The sequence below is a fragment of the Melanerpes formicivorus genome, unplaced genomic scaffold (assembly GCF_026170545.1).
Source record: "Melanerpes formicivorus ecotype bairdi unplaced genomic scaffold, bMelFor1.0.p_v2 SCAF_6, whole genome shotgun sequence".
Lineage (NCBI taxonomy): Eukaryota > Metazoa > Chordata > Aves > Piciformes > Picidae > Melanerpes > Melanerpes formicivorus.
Window position 1 is genome coordinate 19,761,186 of NW_027142358.1, and position 16,640 is coordinate 19,777,825.

The 16,640-nt window shown below is 37.6% G+C and overlaps 1 protein-coding gene across 3 annotated transcripts in view; it reads right to left on the bottom strand.

Moving 5' to 3' along the window:
• The window catches only part of OGDHL (oxoglutarate dehydrogenase L), a 51,715-nt gene that overhangs the window by 16,820 nt on the left and 18,255 nt on the right, over positions 1 to 16,640 (bottom strand). For all 3 annotated transcript variants that reach the window (XM_068139996.1, XM_068139994.1, XM_068139995.1), the window contains exons 7-17: positions 15,544 to 15,698; positions 12,560 to 12,706; positions 11,902 to 11,992; positions 11,249 to 11,428; positions 10,762 to 10,890; positions 10,215 to 10,394; positions 9,789 to 9,941; positions 8,364 to 8,466; positions 7,601 to 7,729; positions 5,259 to 5,409; positions 1,965 to 2,092 (exon numbers count right to left, since the gene is read on the bottom strand). In XM_068139996.1, coding sequence (XP_067996097.1) covers positions 1,965 to 2,092; positions 5,259 to 5,409; positions 7,601 to 7,729; positions 8,364 to 8,466; positions 9,789 to 9,941; positions 10,215 to 10,394; positions 10,762 to 10,890; positions 11,249 to 11,428; positions 11,902 to 11,992; positions 12,560 to 12,706; positions 15,544 to 15,698 — 1,546 coding nt within the window. The remainder of the gene's footprint in view (positions 1 to 1,964; positions 2,093 to 5,258; positions 5,410 to 7,600; positions 7,730 to 8,363; positions 8,467 to 9,788; positions 9,942 to 10,214; positions 10,395 to 10,761; positions 10,891 to 11,248; positions 11,429 to 11,901; positions 11,993 to 12,559; positions 12,707 to 15,543; positions 15,699 to 16,640) is intronic.

Sequence of the window (16,640 nt, forward strand, 5' to 3'; positions counted from 1 at the left end):
AGTACAATGTTTCATCTTTTTCCTTCACATTAGCTCTGAAATAGATATGAAACAGTATTTCATTATTTATCCATAGAATCAATAACATTTTTGATAAATTATTAGATATATTTGTTTCGTGCTCCACATTCCTCTTGCCACCCTCATCATAACAGAAGGAGGTTATCCATTCTCTGTGACTAAAGGTAAAATGTCTGTTCAGTACCAAAAATAATTCACTGTGATTAATGCTATCACTAACAAGAATTTGTTTTCTTGAAATAAGCACTCAGAACAGCAGTTCAGATAAGAACAGGGTGGATTATTATATCCATATTACAAAGTGTCCCTGATTTTGTTGGCAGTTGACTTTTGAGGAAACGTTAGGTGCCCGTTCCAGCAGTGCAAAGATCAACCACAACAGATACTTTTGTGTGAATCCCAAAACTGTATACTGAAAGGATGCTTGCTTAAGAGATTCCAGAAGCTGAAGAGTTTTGCTACCTCTTTCATATATAACTGGTTTACATCTTTATTCCACACTCTCTTGCAGAGCTCTGCTTCTTGTATAGTTGTTATTCTCTGACATTCATCTTCTGTTATGTAATTTCCTGTTGAATACTAATGAGACCAATGACAGCATATTCTGTGACTTTTCCACCAAAACCTACTAAAGTGTCCAACAGGATCACAGGATGTTAGGGGTTGGAAGGGACCTCCAAAGGTCATTGAGTCCAAACCCCGCTGCCAGAGCAGGACCATACAATCTAGCACAGGTCACACAGGAATACATCCATATGGGTCTTGAAAGTCTCCAGAGAAGGAGACATCACAATCTCATTGGGCAGCCAGTTCCAGTGCTCTGTGACCCTCACAGTGAAGAAGTTCCTCCTCATGTTGAGGTGGAACATCCTGTGCAGTAGTCCTATCGCAGGGTGCAACAGAGAAGAGCCTGTCCCCTCCCTCCTGACACCCAGCTCTCAGATATTTATAAACATTTACCAAATCCCTTCTCATTCTTCTCTTCTCCAGACTAAACAGCCCCAGGTCTCTCAGTCTCTCTCCCAGTTGTTTATAGTTTTGAAGTATAAGCAGATTCTAAGCAGCCTAAACAAGCAGGTGTACCATTTGAAGACTGCTGGAAGTTTTGCACTGCAAACACATTGAAACCTCCAAATCCATATCCCTGATGCCACAAGCTACACATTCAAAAAATTAAAGGAAAAACAAACTAACTAAAAGAAACAAACCCCCAAACTAAACACACACTCAGCTGAAATTTTCTCCTCTAATATTTAATGTTATAAAAGGTTAAAACTAAGATATATATTAAAACTGAGACCTATCATAGCACACTGTAGGGAAAAAAAAACAGGAGTTTGGCTTAAAGGTTACATGACAGCAATTTCTTAAAAACTCTTCAAGGTATGAAGACAATACAAGACAAATGTTACAATGGACAAAGTACATTTGTTGAATCTCTTGATAGAAGGATTTTTCACAGGGGATGGGAGAAGGCCAAGTTGGATGAGGCCCTGAGCAACCTGGTCTAGTGGAAGGTGTCCCTGCCCATGGCAGGACAGGTGGAACTAGATGATCTTTGAGGTCCCTTCCAACCCAAACTGTTCTATGATTCTATGAATTTTGGTTGGATTTTTAGGCTCCTGTTCTATAATTCTTAGCTCTGACCTGATAAAAAAGTATGTTATTAATGTGATAATGTCAAAACACATACAAAAAAGCAGGGTTTGTATATTATTACATGTCACTAGCAGAAGGAGACGTTTTTTGGTTTGAACGGTTTTGGCAAATTCAAGTAACAAAGTAAACATTGGTAGCCAGAAGGCTTAACCACTTTACAGTAAATTCGGGGGGGGGGGGGGGGGGGGGGAATCCTCTTAATTAGCAGTCATCATTTCCTACATCTTGTTTCAGACTTATTAAAAACACAGGGAGATCTGTTGGATAGTTACCCCAAGACATACCTAAGACACCATATTCAGAAAGGGAGCTGTTGCACACAGTATATGGGGCCTGCTGCTCCCAGAGGTGATTCATGGGAACACAAGTCCTCTTGTCAACTTCCTGATCATGAAGGACATGATGACGATGGCTGCAAATAATTGTTGAAAGAAATTGATTAGCTAAGAATAACTTCAGGCTTTAACAGTACTATATTGAAAGAGAAAGCATGAAAGCCATGTTCTAGAAAGCATATAAGCAACACAGTTATCTTTGCTTTACACAACAGCCTGGTTTGGTTGAAACCTAGCAATACAATCACATGTTGGAATATAATTGCTGCACTCTAAGGACTTTCACTGACTATCCAGGCTTGTTCTCTAAGCACTCACAGAAAAAGACCTCATCACTAGTAGAACTGAGTGGGGGAGGGGAAGAGGTAGAGAAGGTGTTGCTATAAAATAGACTGATTTAAAATGAAAATAAAATAGAAACCCAACTTTTTTACTAAAGATATTTCACTCTGCCTCCTTAGCAAATTCTATTATTTTTTTCATTAAACAACTGTTGTTTGTTTTTAATGCAAAAATTGTATCTAATCTCAGCACCAGGACTTAAAGCAATTGTATCCTCTGCTATTTTCACTCACATGCACCATTTACAGCTCTCTAGAACACCATTAATCAGCATTAGGATGGGGCACTGAGGAACACTACCAAACCAGAGACGACTAAAGTAATTACTGCAATCCATTAAGTCTCTGAGCAGCCTAACTGAGTGAATCACACCAATATGTCTAGCTTTATAACTGCTAACAGAAGGACAGTATTACAGAGGCAGCAACTACTGTGCGCTGTATAGCTGCCAACACTGAACTGAAGACTGAATCTTTTTGTATTTCCCTTTGCTATAATGAATGCTAGCAAAAGAGCTCTGAAATTTATTTAGAAGTCAACCATATAAGGCCAGGAAAACAGACTTTTTGAAGAACAGCACAGGAAAGGAAGTAGCTAGAAAGAGGAATATACACACACCGGACAGTTGATATAAATAATTTTTGTCACTGTCATTTTATTTTCATCATTCAGCCAAAGACAGAAGGCCTAGCTAGGCAATAAGCTTCTTGAGAACAAAGTTTTGTGTTACCCTAACAAAAGGTGATGACAAGCATAGACACCCAGAAATTAAAAAGACATACAAGACAGATATTGCTGTTGCACAAATGTCAGATTTATTGACATCAAACCAGTATAGAACTCTCACTCCGCCTTTCCTTCTCTTCTCTAAAGTGTGTCTCCAAGAAGAGGCCCAGTCCTATCTGCAGCTTTATCTAGCTTCTGCCTATTGATGATGCTGAGTGCTGAAACAGGAAGAAAAGCTGTCAAGAGGAATGCTGAAAGAAAGTGCTATCTTCTAGACAGAAATTCAGAAGCTCCAAAAGAATGGAAGCACTCCCATTGTGCTGTTTTCACTATGGCAATGCAGGATCTTCAGTTCTTCCCAAATTCTAGCTGCTATTCCATTCTTCAGTCAGCCCCAGAGACATAAGACATTATGTACTTCAACAGTTTTTGGGTGTTAGGAAGGGTCTTCTCTATACAGAGGGAGGATAAAATGACATATACTTCCTATGTGTTTGCAATGTGGGTCTGCAATAAAAATGCATCAGCATTTGCAAATGGCTTCAGTTGTTAGGGAAGCTGCTAACAGCTATTATGACAAGGAAACAAACACAGTTAAAAAAGAGTAGCTTAACTGAGAACTGCATCATCTCTTAGATACCCTTGTACCACGAGTTAACTGTGGTACTTTTTCCTCTGACAAAATGAGCTTCAATCCAGTATAATAAACTGATGTACATATTTCTATAGTGTTCCTTTCTGTTTGACAGAATAACTGAATATTCTCCAACTTCCTGAGCTCTGAGGCATTTTTTTTTTATCTCATCCTTCATTGTCCAACTGCCCTATCACATTCTTAACAAAAATTCATGATCACACCATAGGTTAGTATTCTGGAGATTCCATCAAACTCAAAATCTAGTGGTAAACCAGAACCAAATTACTACTAATCAAACACCTGCAGTGCCAGCTTCAGTCCTTAACTCCAAAATTATTTATTTGAATGTCTTTTTAACCCTTTTCTAGAGGACTGAATGATTAAAAACAGATGGCACAGGAATCCTTAGCTAGTCTTTGACAGACTCTGAATAGCTTTTTATCTGAACATGGTTTTAATTTTGTTCCCTATAGTGCTGTGAACATAATTCTTTCTTAAACATCAGGAAAATCTGGATGGCAGCTCTGGAAAATCCTCTTCCACTAGAGAGAGAACTGGGCCTAGAGACTCAGTATTTTTCAAGTCTATAGGTATGTACTGGACATGACTAACGCTCACCTGAAAGAGATGGGTAGGTTTCTAAACAATGAGCATGTGTGTTCCTTTCCTAGGAGATGCTCACCACTTTCTAAGACCATGATACTGAAATCAAGAAGGATGAGAATATGGGCTATTTTTGGTTTTGTTTTCAGGTCTTATCCAAAGGATTTTGCTAAACGGCCATTGACATGTGAGCAAAAGTAAGAGAGCCCAGAAGACTGGATACTGAATGAAGCACAGAAACAGAGCACTGTATCAAAGAAGACAGGCACCAAGATTTATCTCTGTTTTATGCAAGCATTCACAATGAAGCATAGTGCAGCCGCTAGTTCGTTCGCTCCCAGCAATGGGCTTTGCATCATAGGCTTCAATGAAATACATTGTTAACATTTTATTCCACAGAGAAACAGGTAAGGCAACAGAACTGTACATATTTTATCAAGTGATCAGATTCTGCATTCATTCATGCTATTTAATCATTAAAAACCTTGGTACAAAGAACCTTAGCTCACTTTGAAAAGCCTTGCCAACTAGCAAGATGCTTGTTCACAGGATACTCGAGTTCTAAGCAGCCACCACTGGAATGGTATTTAGACAACTTTAGAATCTGCAGTAACAAACACCCTTCTTTTATTTCTCAACAGTTAGATGGAGTGCAGCTGAATGTGTAGTTAAAAAGCAGGGGGGGAAATAATTTCTGATTTCAGCAAAAGAAGGAATATAGTATTTAAGAACATTTTTTCTACCTTAAATACATTTCTTTAAAATGCTGTTTACAGAGACACAGGAGATTTGATTACTTTTGACTGCTAGAATCTATAACATTGATTGATGCTGTACAGCATCAACTTCCCATTATCTGAAGATCAGACTGTTCAAAAATGCCAAGGTCCTTCTTTAAGCATGGGGCAGTATTTAACAAGGATTTCAATACTCACCTAAAAGTACCCCTCTCCACATCCTGTCCACTTAGTCGGACATGGATCCCTTCCTTAAGAAAGGAGCCAAAAGCCATATATTCTGCTAAGGCCCAGTCAACAACCCTGTTCTTGGTCATTTCCAAGCGAGCTCTCAAGATCCGAGATAGTCCTATATCGGAATAAAGATCAGAAATCAACAGACCTACATCAGAGAGATTTTCTATTCCTGTCACATTCATCATTCTCCTTCCCCACTGGCTAAGTTAAACATAGATCCTCAGAGGGTCTACAAACTACTCTCCTAGAACTGAACTGCTAGCATATTAAACTAACTTGTTTGCTAGGTAATGGATTGCATAACGTTCATGGTTTATTTCAGAAGAAAATAAGATTGCCTGTGTCGGAAACTAATGAGGACAATTACAAAGATTCATCATGAAATACTTCTTCCTAAAGACTTATTTTCACTCCTCTAAACAGCAAGTATTGCTTTATAAGAAACTGAAAATATGAGCTATTAGGTTCCTGATTTTTTTTTTTTTCTTTTCTCTTCTCATTTTTTCTTGGAATTTCTCTGATTGGACTTCTGGAGGTGTTACACAGTGAGACAGTCCAGGTTAATCAATATTATGCATATATCATATAAATAGAAAATTGTAGTATCTGCCAGTGGCTTTTCAGTTTGTAACCAATAGCTGATATTTTGCAATAAAGATTTTATAACTTGGGAAGCCAAAACACCAGTTACAACACTGTGACTTTCAAAAAGGCATCAAACTTGAAAAATGCACGTAAGTGCTTCCAGCTTGGAGTGTGTAAGTCTAGTGTCACTTGATACCACCTTATTTTCACATCTGCACTGGTGCTTTCAATAAGCTGTTCTACTTGAACTTTTTTCCCCACCATATTTCCCCATTGTTAATTCCCCCCCAATTTGCCTTACTTTCTTTCCACATAAAACTGTTATCATAAAAATTGTTGCATTTTAAGTAAAAAATACATCAAAATATTTAAAATGTTCTCTTTAGAATATACAAAACATTCAATACAACAAAATAATCTTCAAATAGCTTTTTGAAAGACTGCAAGGTACTATGCTGTTTTGCTCTAGTGGGAGGAGAAAGTACTTCAAAGGGACTCTTTCTCATAGTTCTCCCAGATTTTTCCTCTTTCATGGCTTTAACTGCATGCAAGAACACAGCAGACCAAAGTTTGCCTTGAACCATAAATCTGTATTATATACTGACAAGTGCTGCTTGGTGCCAATGCCTAATCAAGTTACTAATAACAGACCACCTTACCTTTTCAATTAAAATGCCTAATATTAAATGTTATTGTCTGACTAAAATCCAAATTTCTTAGTGTCAAAGTACACATATATGTAAAAAGTTTTAAATCTCATCAATTAATTGTACCTGATCAACAAGGTTGCAATTGATAACTGGGAATGTCCTATCATCATTACTTGTAATAGTGTTTAGTTGTCTTAAAGGACAATTCTCCTCTGGAGAAGAAAGAATAGCCAGAGAGTTTACACGGAAAAAAGCTCTTCCTCCCAATCCTAAGTACATTCCCTACATGCCAACAGAATAAAACAGATCCCTAAACATATTGTCTCCACGTTATCCCATAGAATCAACTTCTTGTTGCTTCCTGTAGAGCTGCCAGACTTCAACATAACCAAGAAGTGAAAGAATTAACTGAGGACTCTGACACAGTGAGAAAGGCACACTTAACTTCTTACTGTAAGAGATGTCAAACAGACTTTTTGAGAAAACACTAGATTTGTACTAACATCAACATTAAACAGTAAGTTGAAGGAAAAACTGTCTGCATTTGCCCACTAAGTCCATTCATCTAGATGTACTACAACTAAACTCATAGTGTATAAGCTTTGTTGCCAGGTCTGAAAACACAAAGCTATGATCCTGAGTGGAAAGTTACTTAACTAAGAGTGTCTTAAATGGCCTTCTCTGATTTTAGCATTTAAAAAAACATTAATAGTGCTTCCTGAAATGGGCACCTTACTTCCCATTAAGGCCCACAAACGTGCTGCATAGAGGGAGCATATTCCACATGGACTTGAAGACTGAAGGGAATTATTAACCTTACAAAAAGACTTTTACCACCCTCAGAGAAAAATATATTTTAATGAGGTAGGGAACAGAAGTGGAGTGACACTGAAAGAACATTATGCTGAGAACAAGCAGCAGGGCCTTAACTGTCATACTCTTGTTGCCCACAGGGTGGAAGAGTTAAAGTCACAGGCATTTTCCTTTCTGGGAAATAGCCCACTTCCTGTGGAGAAATATAAAACCTGAGGGGAAAAAAACATAGCCATTAGGGGAAACAAAACTGACCTGAATGAATTTTGAAGTCTTTGACTGGCACTGAGCTAGCTACATTGCCAATGTGAGTCAGAAGGTCTTCTGAAATGCCAGTTGGAGGACAAGACATGCTCTTGGGTTCTCCATCCACATTAAAGAATCCTGGAAGGAAAAGATTTGGTGCGATGTTCAAGGACTGATTAAGAGATATTTACACTACCTACAACTCACAACTCTTAAAACACATTCTAAGCAGGAACCTGAATCTAGGTCTTCCCCTTTCACTGAGAATCACGATCATTTTGATTGTATATATAACAACAGAATTTGATGTTACAGGTACACAAGGATCTGATGTGTTTCTGCTTTCACTCTCTATGAAGTCTAATCATGTGGACAGAGGCAGACAATAAAAAGCATATGGAACCTCAGTCCCTCAAAAAACAACCCCCTGACACCCATAAAAGAAACAAACAAACAAAAAAAGTAGCATGAGACACACTCCTTCCAGAAGGGACAGACAGTTAACATTAGAGGAAGAACGCTTCTCTGCTAAGCTGACAAGAAGTCTTTTTCAAAGTCATACCTTACTTTACATGTGTTTTAAGAAAAGAATCTCTTTGAAGGTGATATGGCAGTATACTCTTTTACAATTAAGAGGGGTAAACCAAAGGTCATGTATTCTATTTTAAAGGAACACTGTCTAATAAAAAAATATTTAACAGTGCTTGAATATGGACTCAAAAGACAAACACAGTAACATGAACAGTAGGATAAGCAACAGAATACTTCTTACCAGGCCAAGGCGAATCAAGCCAATGCTTGATATGAAGGATCTTATTATCCTTAGATCTAGTATAGGCTTCTTCACATATTCTATCATACTTTGCAATTTCTTCCTATAGAACAAAAACTTTCTTTTTAAAATAGATTACATAATACCCTTCTACCTTATAGACAACACCTATCATTTAGTATGATAAAAAGTTATTTAACTCCTGAAGAAAATTTAGTTACAATTATGCAACCAATTGCATTTTATTTAGGAACAAATTGCCTTCTAGAAACATGTTCATCCACATTACTCTAAATAAATTACTTCATTTATCGTACAGGTGTTACAGAGAAGAGTATCAAGAGCTGAAGTTGCAAGAATTACTCTAGAATGAGACAGCTGAAATACCAAATGTATTTTACAGTCATAATGCTAAGATCATTATCCAGCTCTCATACTTCCAGCTAGAGAAGCCCCTAAAAACTAGAAAAGAACCTTGTAGAATACTAGTCTACTTAGAACAGTCTAGCTAAGAATCTTCTGCCCACCCCAGATGGCAACAAAGTCATCTTCTGTAGAGACAGAATGTCTCTACAATATCAATGTTCCAATCCAAACCCACACTCAAGTTATTGAGCTAGCTAAGCTGTAAAGTAATTAACAGCAATGTTGAACCCAGTATGTATATCCATCCTGGGTCCTGAATCCAGTCACCAAAGACCCTACCACTATTCTCCTACAACAATTTAGGATAGCTAGTTCTGTACAAGCTGCGACCACGTGTGCAGGCAACAGAATGAACCTAACACAAACTGCTCTTCTGGTATCTGCAATACTGTGTCACTACATAGTTAGCCACACCTTCTCAGAAGCCCTTTTGTTGCATCCACACTCTACACATTCATATTAAAAAAAACTAAAGCAAACATCTAACCAGCTTAACACAGGCACCAGACTCTACACCTCATCCTTTCAGAGTACTTCAAATGACCTCTGAAATTAGCTGAATAATTGCAAGAAAATAAAAAGGTTACATTAATTTTATTACATCAGTGCTGGATATAAGCCTGCCAAGGCTACAGTAGTAACTGTGAGCATTTGAATACTGTCTTACTGCTGAATCAAGATTCTAGAGATGAAGAACAGCTGACAAATGCCTCCATCTTCAACACTCACATCGGATCACATTTTACAGATATCAGAACTGAAGCAGGTGTTTTTCTGTGCAGTATGTTTTAATTAACTGCACAGTAGTTTCAGTCCTCTTGTTACAACAATGCTATGTATTTTACATGACAATTGAAACCAAACTGAATCAGAAAGTGCCAAAGGGTGACAACTTATCACAACAATGAAAGGAACATTTTAAAGTAGACAGCATACAGTGACAGCTGTGTCTTCCTACTGACATATTAGTAAATTCCCTTTAACCCTGTTGGTGTGTACCTCAAACTCCTGCAGTGTAACAGTTCCATCTGCAATCAGTTTGTCAGCATACTTCTTCAGCACTGGTACCTGCTTATGAATCTGCTTGTACATTAGAGGCTGTGTGAACATGGGCTCATCCATTTCATTGTGCCCTCTCCTACGGTAACAAACCTACAAAGGGAAAGATTGCTACAGTTGATAAGGAAAACTATCAAATGAAATCTCTCCATTTCAAGGTTATTTTATAGAGATTTTAGGAAGTTTATGGTATAACATTATTCATGGATTGTTGTGGGCTTGTTGGTTGGTTGGTTTTTTAAAAACAAGAAACTAAAGGCCATTAAAATAAAGATTATGTTTCTTCACTAAGCCTTCTAAGCAAAAGAAAAAGAAGACAGTAATACATCACACACAGAACGAAAAGTTAAGGAAATCAAGACTTACCAAGTCAACCACCACATCTTTATTGAATGTGTTTCGCCATTCCGCAGCTACACTGCACACATACATCACTGCTTCAGGGTCATCAGCATTCACATGAAAAATAGGAGCATTGACAACACGAGCAACATCAGTAGGATATGGAGATGAGCGGGCCATACGGGGGTCTGTGGTGAAGCCAATCTAAAAATTCCAGAGAACTCCATTAAAATAATCTGGGCACCTCCTTCTATTTTGTTTTGAATGCTTGAGGTTTTCATTTAATAGTCATTTACACAGCAGTAGTATCATGATACTTTACATTTTGGGTATCTAGCTTCTTTATGTTTTCTTAAAAACAAAACAAAGCAAACTTTATCAAATTGAGTGTTATGAATGGAATTAAATAAATGTGGGTGATAAGAAATCATCCACTCAGAGTTACTAGGTAGTATGATCATTTTCAGAAACAGCCTAACCATTCTAATAACCACTCTAATGCATCCAGCTATGAACAAACACTAGCAACTGTTCAGAAGACAAACTGTTTGGAAAATGCTCTACTTGTTACCTGGTTGTTGACCACAACATGAATAGTGCCATTTGTAGTATAGGATGGAAGGTCACTAAGATGAAATGTCTCATAAACCACTCCTTGTCCTGCAAAGGCAGCATCCCCATGTAATAATATGGACATAACCTAAGAGGGAGGATTATACACAAAAGATCCACATATAAACATTAGAAAGCAAAACTGCAGTTCACACTTCTCAGCATCTCTGTATTTCTACAGTGCCTATAAAATAGAACTGTATCTTTACAATAAGCCATAGATTTCTCAGATTCTACAAATGAAAGTCCACAAATGAAAATTTTAAGCCTTCTTCCTGAAGTTACCCTTGAGGTACCATGCCAAAACCCTTATTTAGTTCAACAGGTGATACATTCCTATTGCAGAGGAAGAGAGGAAGACTGATACAGAACTACTGGTAAACTGTTTGTAATAAAAATAATATGAAAAACTACTAGCAAGATTTACTATATTAAACAGACTTTACCTTTTTCCCTGCTGTATCCCCTCGATAAAACTGTTCAGCTTTTGTTTTCCCTTGCACAACAGGATCAACTGCTTCCAAGTGAGAAGGATTAGCCATTAAAGACAGAGTGATTTTCTTGTTTGTTGCTCGGTTGATCCTCTCATGATACATTCCCAGATGGTATTTTACATCCCCAGATCCCTAACGTGCAAAATGCAGTCATGATTTGGTCATTCATACCAGCTTCATCCAATTGATTAGGTCTAAAATTTGCACTTCAGTCCAATTAAAGCACCCAGCTAATTGTACATCAGTTTGTACTATGGGTTTGACATTGTGATTTCAAGCAGGAACCCTGTTCCTGTTTTATTATCCTGGTGTCACTATCTACTATTGGATAAACACAAAATACTGATGCTCAATTTTATAGAGCAAAGGAATATTCTTAGAGATTACAAACTTATCTACAATCACTCCTGAGATACTTTCTGTATGTTATAGGTACAGTATAGTCTTTAGACTTAAGAAATTTCACTGAATCATATTCCTCAAAGTAGAACACAATGCATTTCAGCAACTGATAATGCTGTTTTCATAATAACATTGACCAAAATGTCTGAAAACTACCTTCAGTATGAATCTCTCTACATGTATCTACTGAAGAAGCATCTTACCTCATCAGCAGCCTCGAGTTTGGGATCAAACTGACAGAAGATCTGCTCCAGCTCTTTTCGGATTACATTAGCCAAAACATTCAGCCTACCTCTAAGAAAATTCCAAACACAGTTACATATAAAAAGCAGTAATAACAGAGTCAACAGCATAAAACATAAAATCAGCAAGAAATTTGCAAGTACAAAGTTCACTTCAAACTACTGAACCTGCAACCCTTCCTTCTACCTTCCTCTTTCCTTTGCCCAGTTCCTGCAATGCATTCCCACAGCTATTTTATAAAACCTAGTTATCCGAGTACAAGTAATAAATTTTTAGCTCTCTAGCAGTCTTATTATAATGACATTAATAATTAATTAGGGCAGAGTGTAGGTTTAATACTGTCTTGTTAAATTCTCTCAGTTCTGAACTCTATGCAGCAAAATCGATACCACGGCTACTGCCACATTTGCTTGAAGCTGCTAAGTAGACTGAAATGAGTTTCACATTTATCTGTGAAGCCTGTAGTCTCTCACTGACAGCTGTTTGTTACACTTCTATGTTCCAGTTACTTGCTATGGCTGACTCTCTGCTACTCCAGCTTCTCCTGTATCTACTTCATTAATAAAATTCTAGAAGCTGAACCCAGCCCATTTGTTGAGGGATTTCCATTGATATTACCTGTGAGGCATCCCCATTATAACATATTCGATTCCCATTTCACTGGATTTATCAATGATGGTTTTAAGTGCAGGAATCATTACTTCACATCCTTCCAACCCAAACCTCTTTTCAGAGGACCACTTGCGTGCAAGAAAGTCTTCAAATCTTTGATGAAAAGAAACCAAAGAAAACAGGAGAGAGTGCTTTTAATAAAACAATATAGCAAATATGTATTCGCAATCATCTTTTAGCAAATAAAAGTACATTACACTTTAAAAAATATCTGTGAATACATGTTTTTAGGCCTCTGGAAGTAAGTCACACACGGGGAAGCAGACATGGGAGAGAATTAAGTCTCCTTTCTCCTCTATCTGAGAAGTAACTACTGGGACGTTGAAACAATTCAGAAAGGAAGACGAATCTTCACCTCAGACAAAATTCAATTCCCAAGTTAAACTCTGCTCATTCCCAAGTACACAAAATGTATGCTGACCAGTGGGGAGGCAGAGTGAAACAAGTATCCTCTATGGACTGGAGAAAAGATAATAGAAAGTAAAAATATTTGCAGAAAACCACAGCAGAGCGCACACCTGTTTCATAGGTTCTATTCAATGGCAGGGGGTCTTCAGACTGTGTGATTAACTGTTGCTAAAGTGCCAAGAACTGGGGCACTAATAACTCTGCCTCAGCTTCAGCAGGAGAAAGATGTCAACTCCTGACAGGCCGATGTTCTTTCATTCTTTAATGCATCCGGGTCAGAGGCAATATAAGTGGTTAAAAAAAACTACCTTTTAAGAAACATTGAAAGGATTAGATGTTGTAAAGCTTAGAGAGATAAAAAGTAAAGAAAATACATCTTAATGAAAATAACTCCATTTCTTCCATCATCTGTGCAATGCCTTGACTCATAACACTGACATAACCCACTAATACTCAGCTTATTCCTCACTTAGAATGCTGATATTTACATTTTAAAGCCCTAAAGGCAGCAAAATGAAGAGTTGCCAGGAGATTTGCCTTAGCTTACCCATCGATGCCCTTACATTCAGTTATCTAAACAAGCCAGACCCTCAGCTGAGTTACGCTGCCAGAATTCCACAGGGTAATCTGTGGGGCTATGCCAGTTTATATAAACTGAAAGTGGGATCCCATATGGACAGCAAGTCCTACAAGGCAAACCAAAGTGGTGTACACATTGTTTTCCTCCTCTCTGCAGCTGCATATTTATCAAGTATCGAATAAGCAGAAATATCATTATTTGAGGCAAAATGCCACTAAGTGTGCAGAACCAAAATATTTCAGTCATGTCTTGCAAATGATATATGACACAGTGATTTCACAAAGGCTGGCATCTCATCCACTGTCACGGTGTGTATTCAGCACCCAGTGAACAACAAGTCTGATGAAAGATGGTTGCTATCAGAAGGGATAATCTAGAAATACTTGACTGTGCACAGGCTTAAGGAGATGTCCAGATCAGACCACACAATCATGGTCTAACATGTTTACTAATGCATACACAAAGCAGATCAAAGATATACAATGAATATTTCACCTATCATTGAGCACCCACAAAGGATGAAAAATCCTACTTGAAAATTCAGGTTCAACTATCTGAACTATGTAGTACTTGGAATGAATGTTTTTGAAAACAGTATTCTCAAGCAAAATGATGACTACCCACTTTACAAAGCCATAAACTCAAGAGCACAACCAGATTTCCACAAAATCAGTTTTTCTTTCTTGATCCTTTTCAGAACAAAAAGAAGACATGCTACAGGTACTTGGATAGAAATTTATGTAAATCTTTTTTATTCCACTTTCAGCAGACGATGAACATTCAGTTCATTATGCTACTGGTAATCCCCGACCTTTCCACATCTTAGGAAGGGATAAAAGCAGATTCTTGCCTGAAGATAAATGGAGATGGTTTGTACCAAGCGCCTGTGCAACAAACTTAATCAAGTGCAATAGTCACTCGACCATTAAATGACTTCTTTATTTCTGTTTAAATAAACTTTGACCCAGACAAACAATCTTGCTATAATATTACCACACAAAACATAGGGCAAAAAAGTATCTTCCAACACCTCCAATGAGCACTTCATTTTTAAGTCTTTGAACATAGAAGGCTACTAAAAAACCTGGGGTTTTTATAAATCTCTAACTCTTGTGTTTTTCAAAGGACAAGCAAACTGTTTCACATTACATGAACTGGAATAAATCTTGTGCCTGAGAAGAAAGTGTTGTTCTATAGGTGGGAGGGTAATTTACTCTCTGGTATTGCAGTATTTCTCTACAGAGAGCAAAATCAACAAGCTGTTTCCAAATACGCTTTCACATACTTCAGAGACCAAAATTCCTGCTGCAAACTCATGCAACAGTACAGCACATCTTGGTATACCTTAAAAGGAAAAGTACAAAACCAGGACCTGAAATCACATTATGCCTCTCAAATCCAGACCCATCTTAGCATAGCTTTCCCAAAAAGATTGTTAGCATCCCAGCAAGTCAAACAATGCTCATGTCAACATTTCACACAACTAAAAATTCTTCTTGAAGCGCTAGCACGCTTTCCTTTGATCATGTGTTACTAGAAAGATACACAGTAGACAGAATATAACAATAGCTCAGTATCCAATGTTGTCTGAGACCTATTTACTGAAACAGGTTATGAATCTTTAACAGAAATGCATACTACCAGTCCATCAAAATAATTTTTCTCAGTTTATCTCTACTAGCCAATGAAAACATTGCCAGATAGGCCAGTAAAGGCTGCACAAGTTACAGAACACAACCTGCTTTAGGAAAATACAATGTTAAAAGTCACTACACAGACCCTGCCATACCTGACACACTGTCCTCTGACATCGCAGCCAGGTTTAATTACACTCACCTGCGCTCCAGATTTCACTAAGAATCTTCCCCTCCATCTCAGCAGTTTACAGACTGCACCTGCTTCCAAGCCAGCAGTCACAGAGCCCCTTCCCAGCACCACATACCTCATTGAGCGCACCAGCCTTGCCAACAAAGTCCTTTTTTCCTCATTAGTAAATTTCATAACTCCCGGCGTCTCAAACTTCTGACGGATCCACTGGCACTGCTCCACATCATTGATGAACATAAACTCCAAGCCAATGTGTTGGCAGTAAGTATTCTACAATGCAAAAACACCAAAATGAAAGCTTTAGGAGTTAACAGGACATGAAGAAACTATTTTTTAAGTTGTATTTTCTGTGAAATTTACTCTTTTGAAAGAGCTAATTGCACTCTTCTTCCTCTTCCACTATATCTTCCTTAGAGTAATCCTACAGGCAAATAAATTGGTTTACCAAATCTAAGTTTTGTGTCAGGAAGCTTTCTCTAGAAAGTAACATTTCAAAACTTAGAAGTTGGATGATTCTCATTTGGTAATACATTCAAAGTAGGTCAAACCTGTCTTAAGCTGACTGGCATATTTCACCTAACTTGCTACTGTTTGTACAGGTGTAAGTCTTGTCTTCAGATGCACTAGGAAATATTTCAAGTCCTTTATCAAAATTTATCCTGACTTTTTAAAACGTCCCCTGAAATCCAGCAATAAAGACAATGAGAAAACTGCTATGAAGCCTCATTATCTGGTAACTGTCATGTCTCAGAAGGCTAGAAATCTGAAAAAGAATCCAAGCAGTTGAGAGTAGAGAAAGGACAAGGAAAAATGCAAAGACACTTTAGAAATTTAATCTCCTTGCTGTGCCTTTTTCTTTTTTTCCCCTTACCATAAAAAGAATATTTCACAGAAAAATACATTCAAAATACAAGTCAACAGAAGTAAGACTCTTGATTTTAAGAGAAAACTACTCTGAACACATACTACATGCTCTCTACTGCCTCTAACAATGAATTTAATGTTAACCTCAATTTAAAAAACCCAAGACTTGTGAGAGACGAAGGAAACCTCAGCACAAATCAGTTCCTTGAGGCCTTTGTATTTTGCTACTTATTTTGTCCGTTTATTTGCACACTACAATTTAAGGATTATCTCTTGAAAAATCACTGCACAGACATGGTAGAAGTGCAAAAACCAGAAAGCAAACACAGAGCTCAAATGGACAAGAGA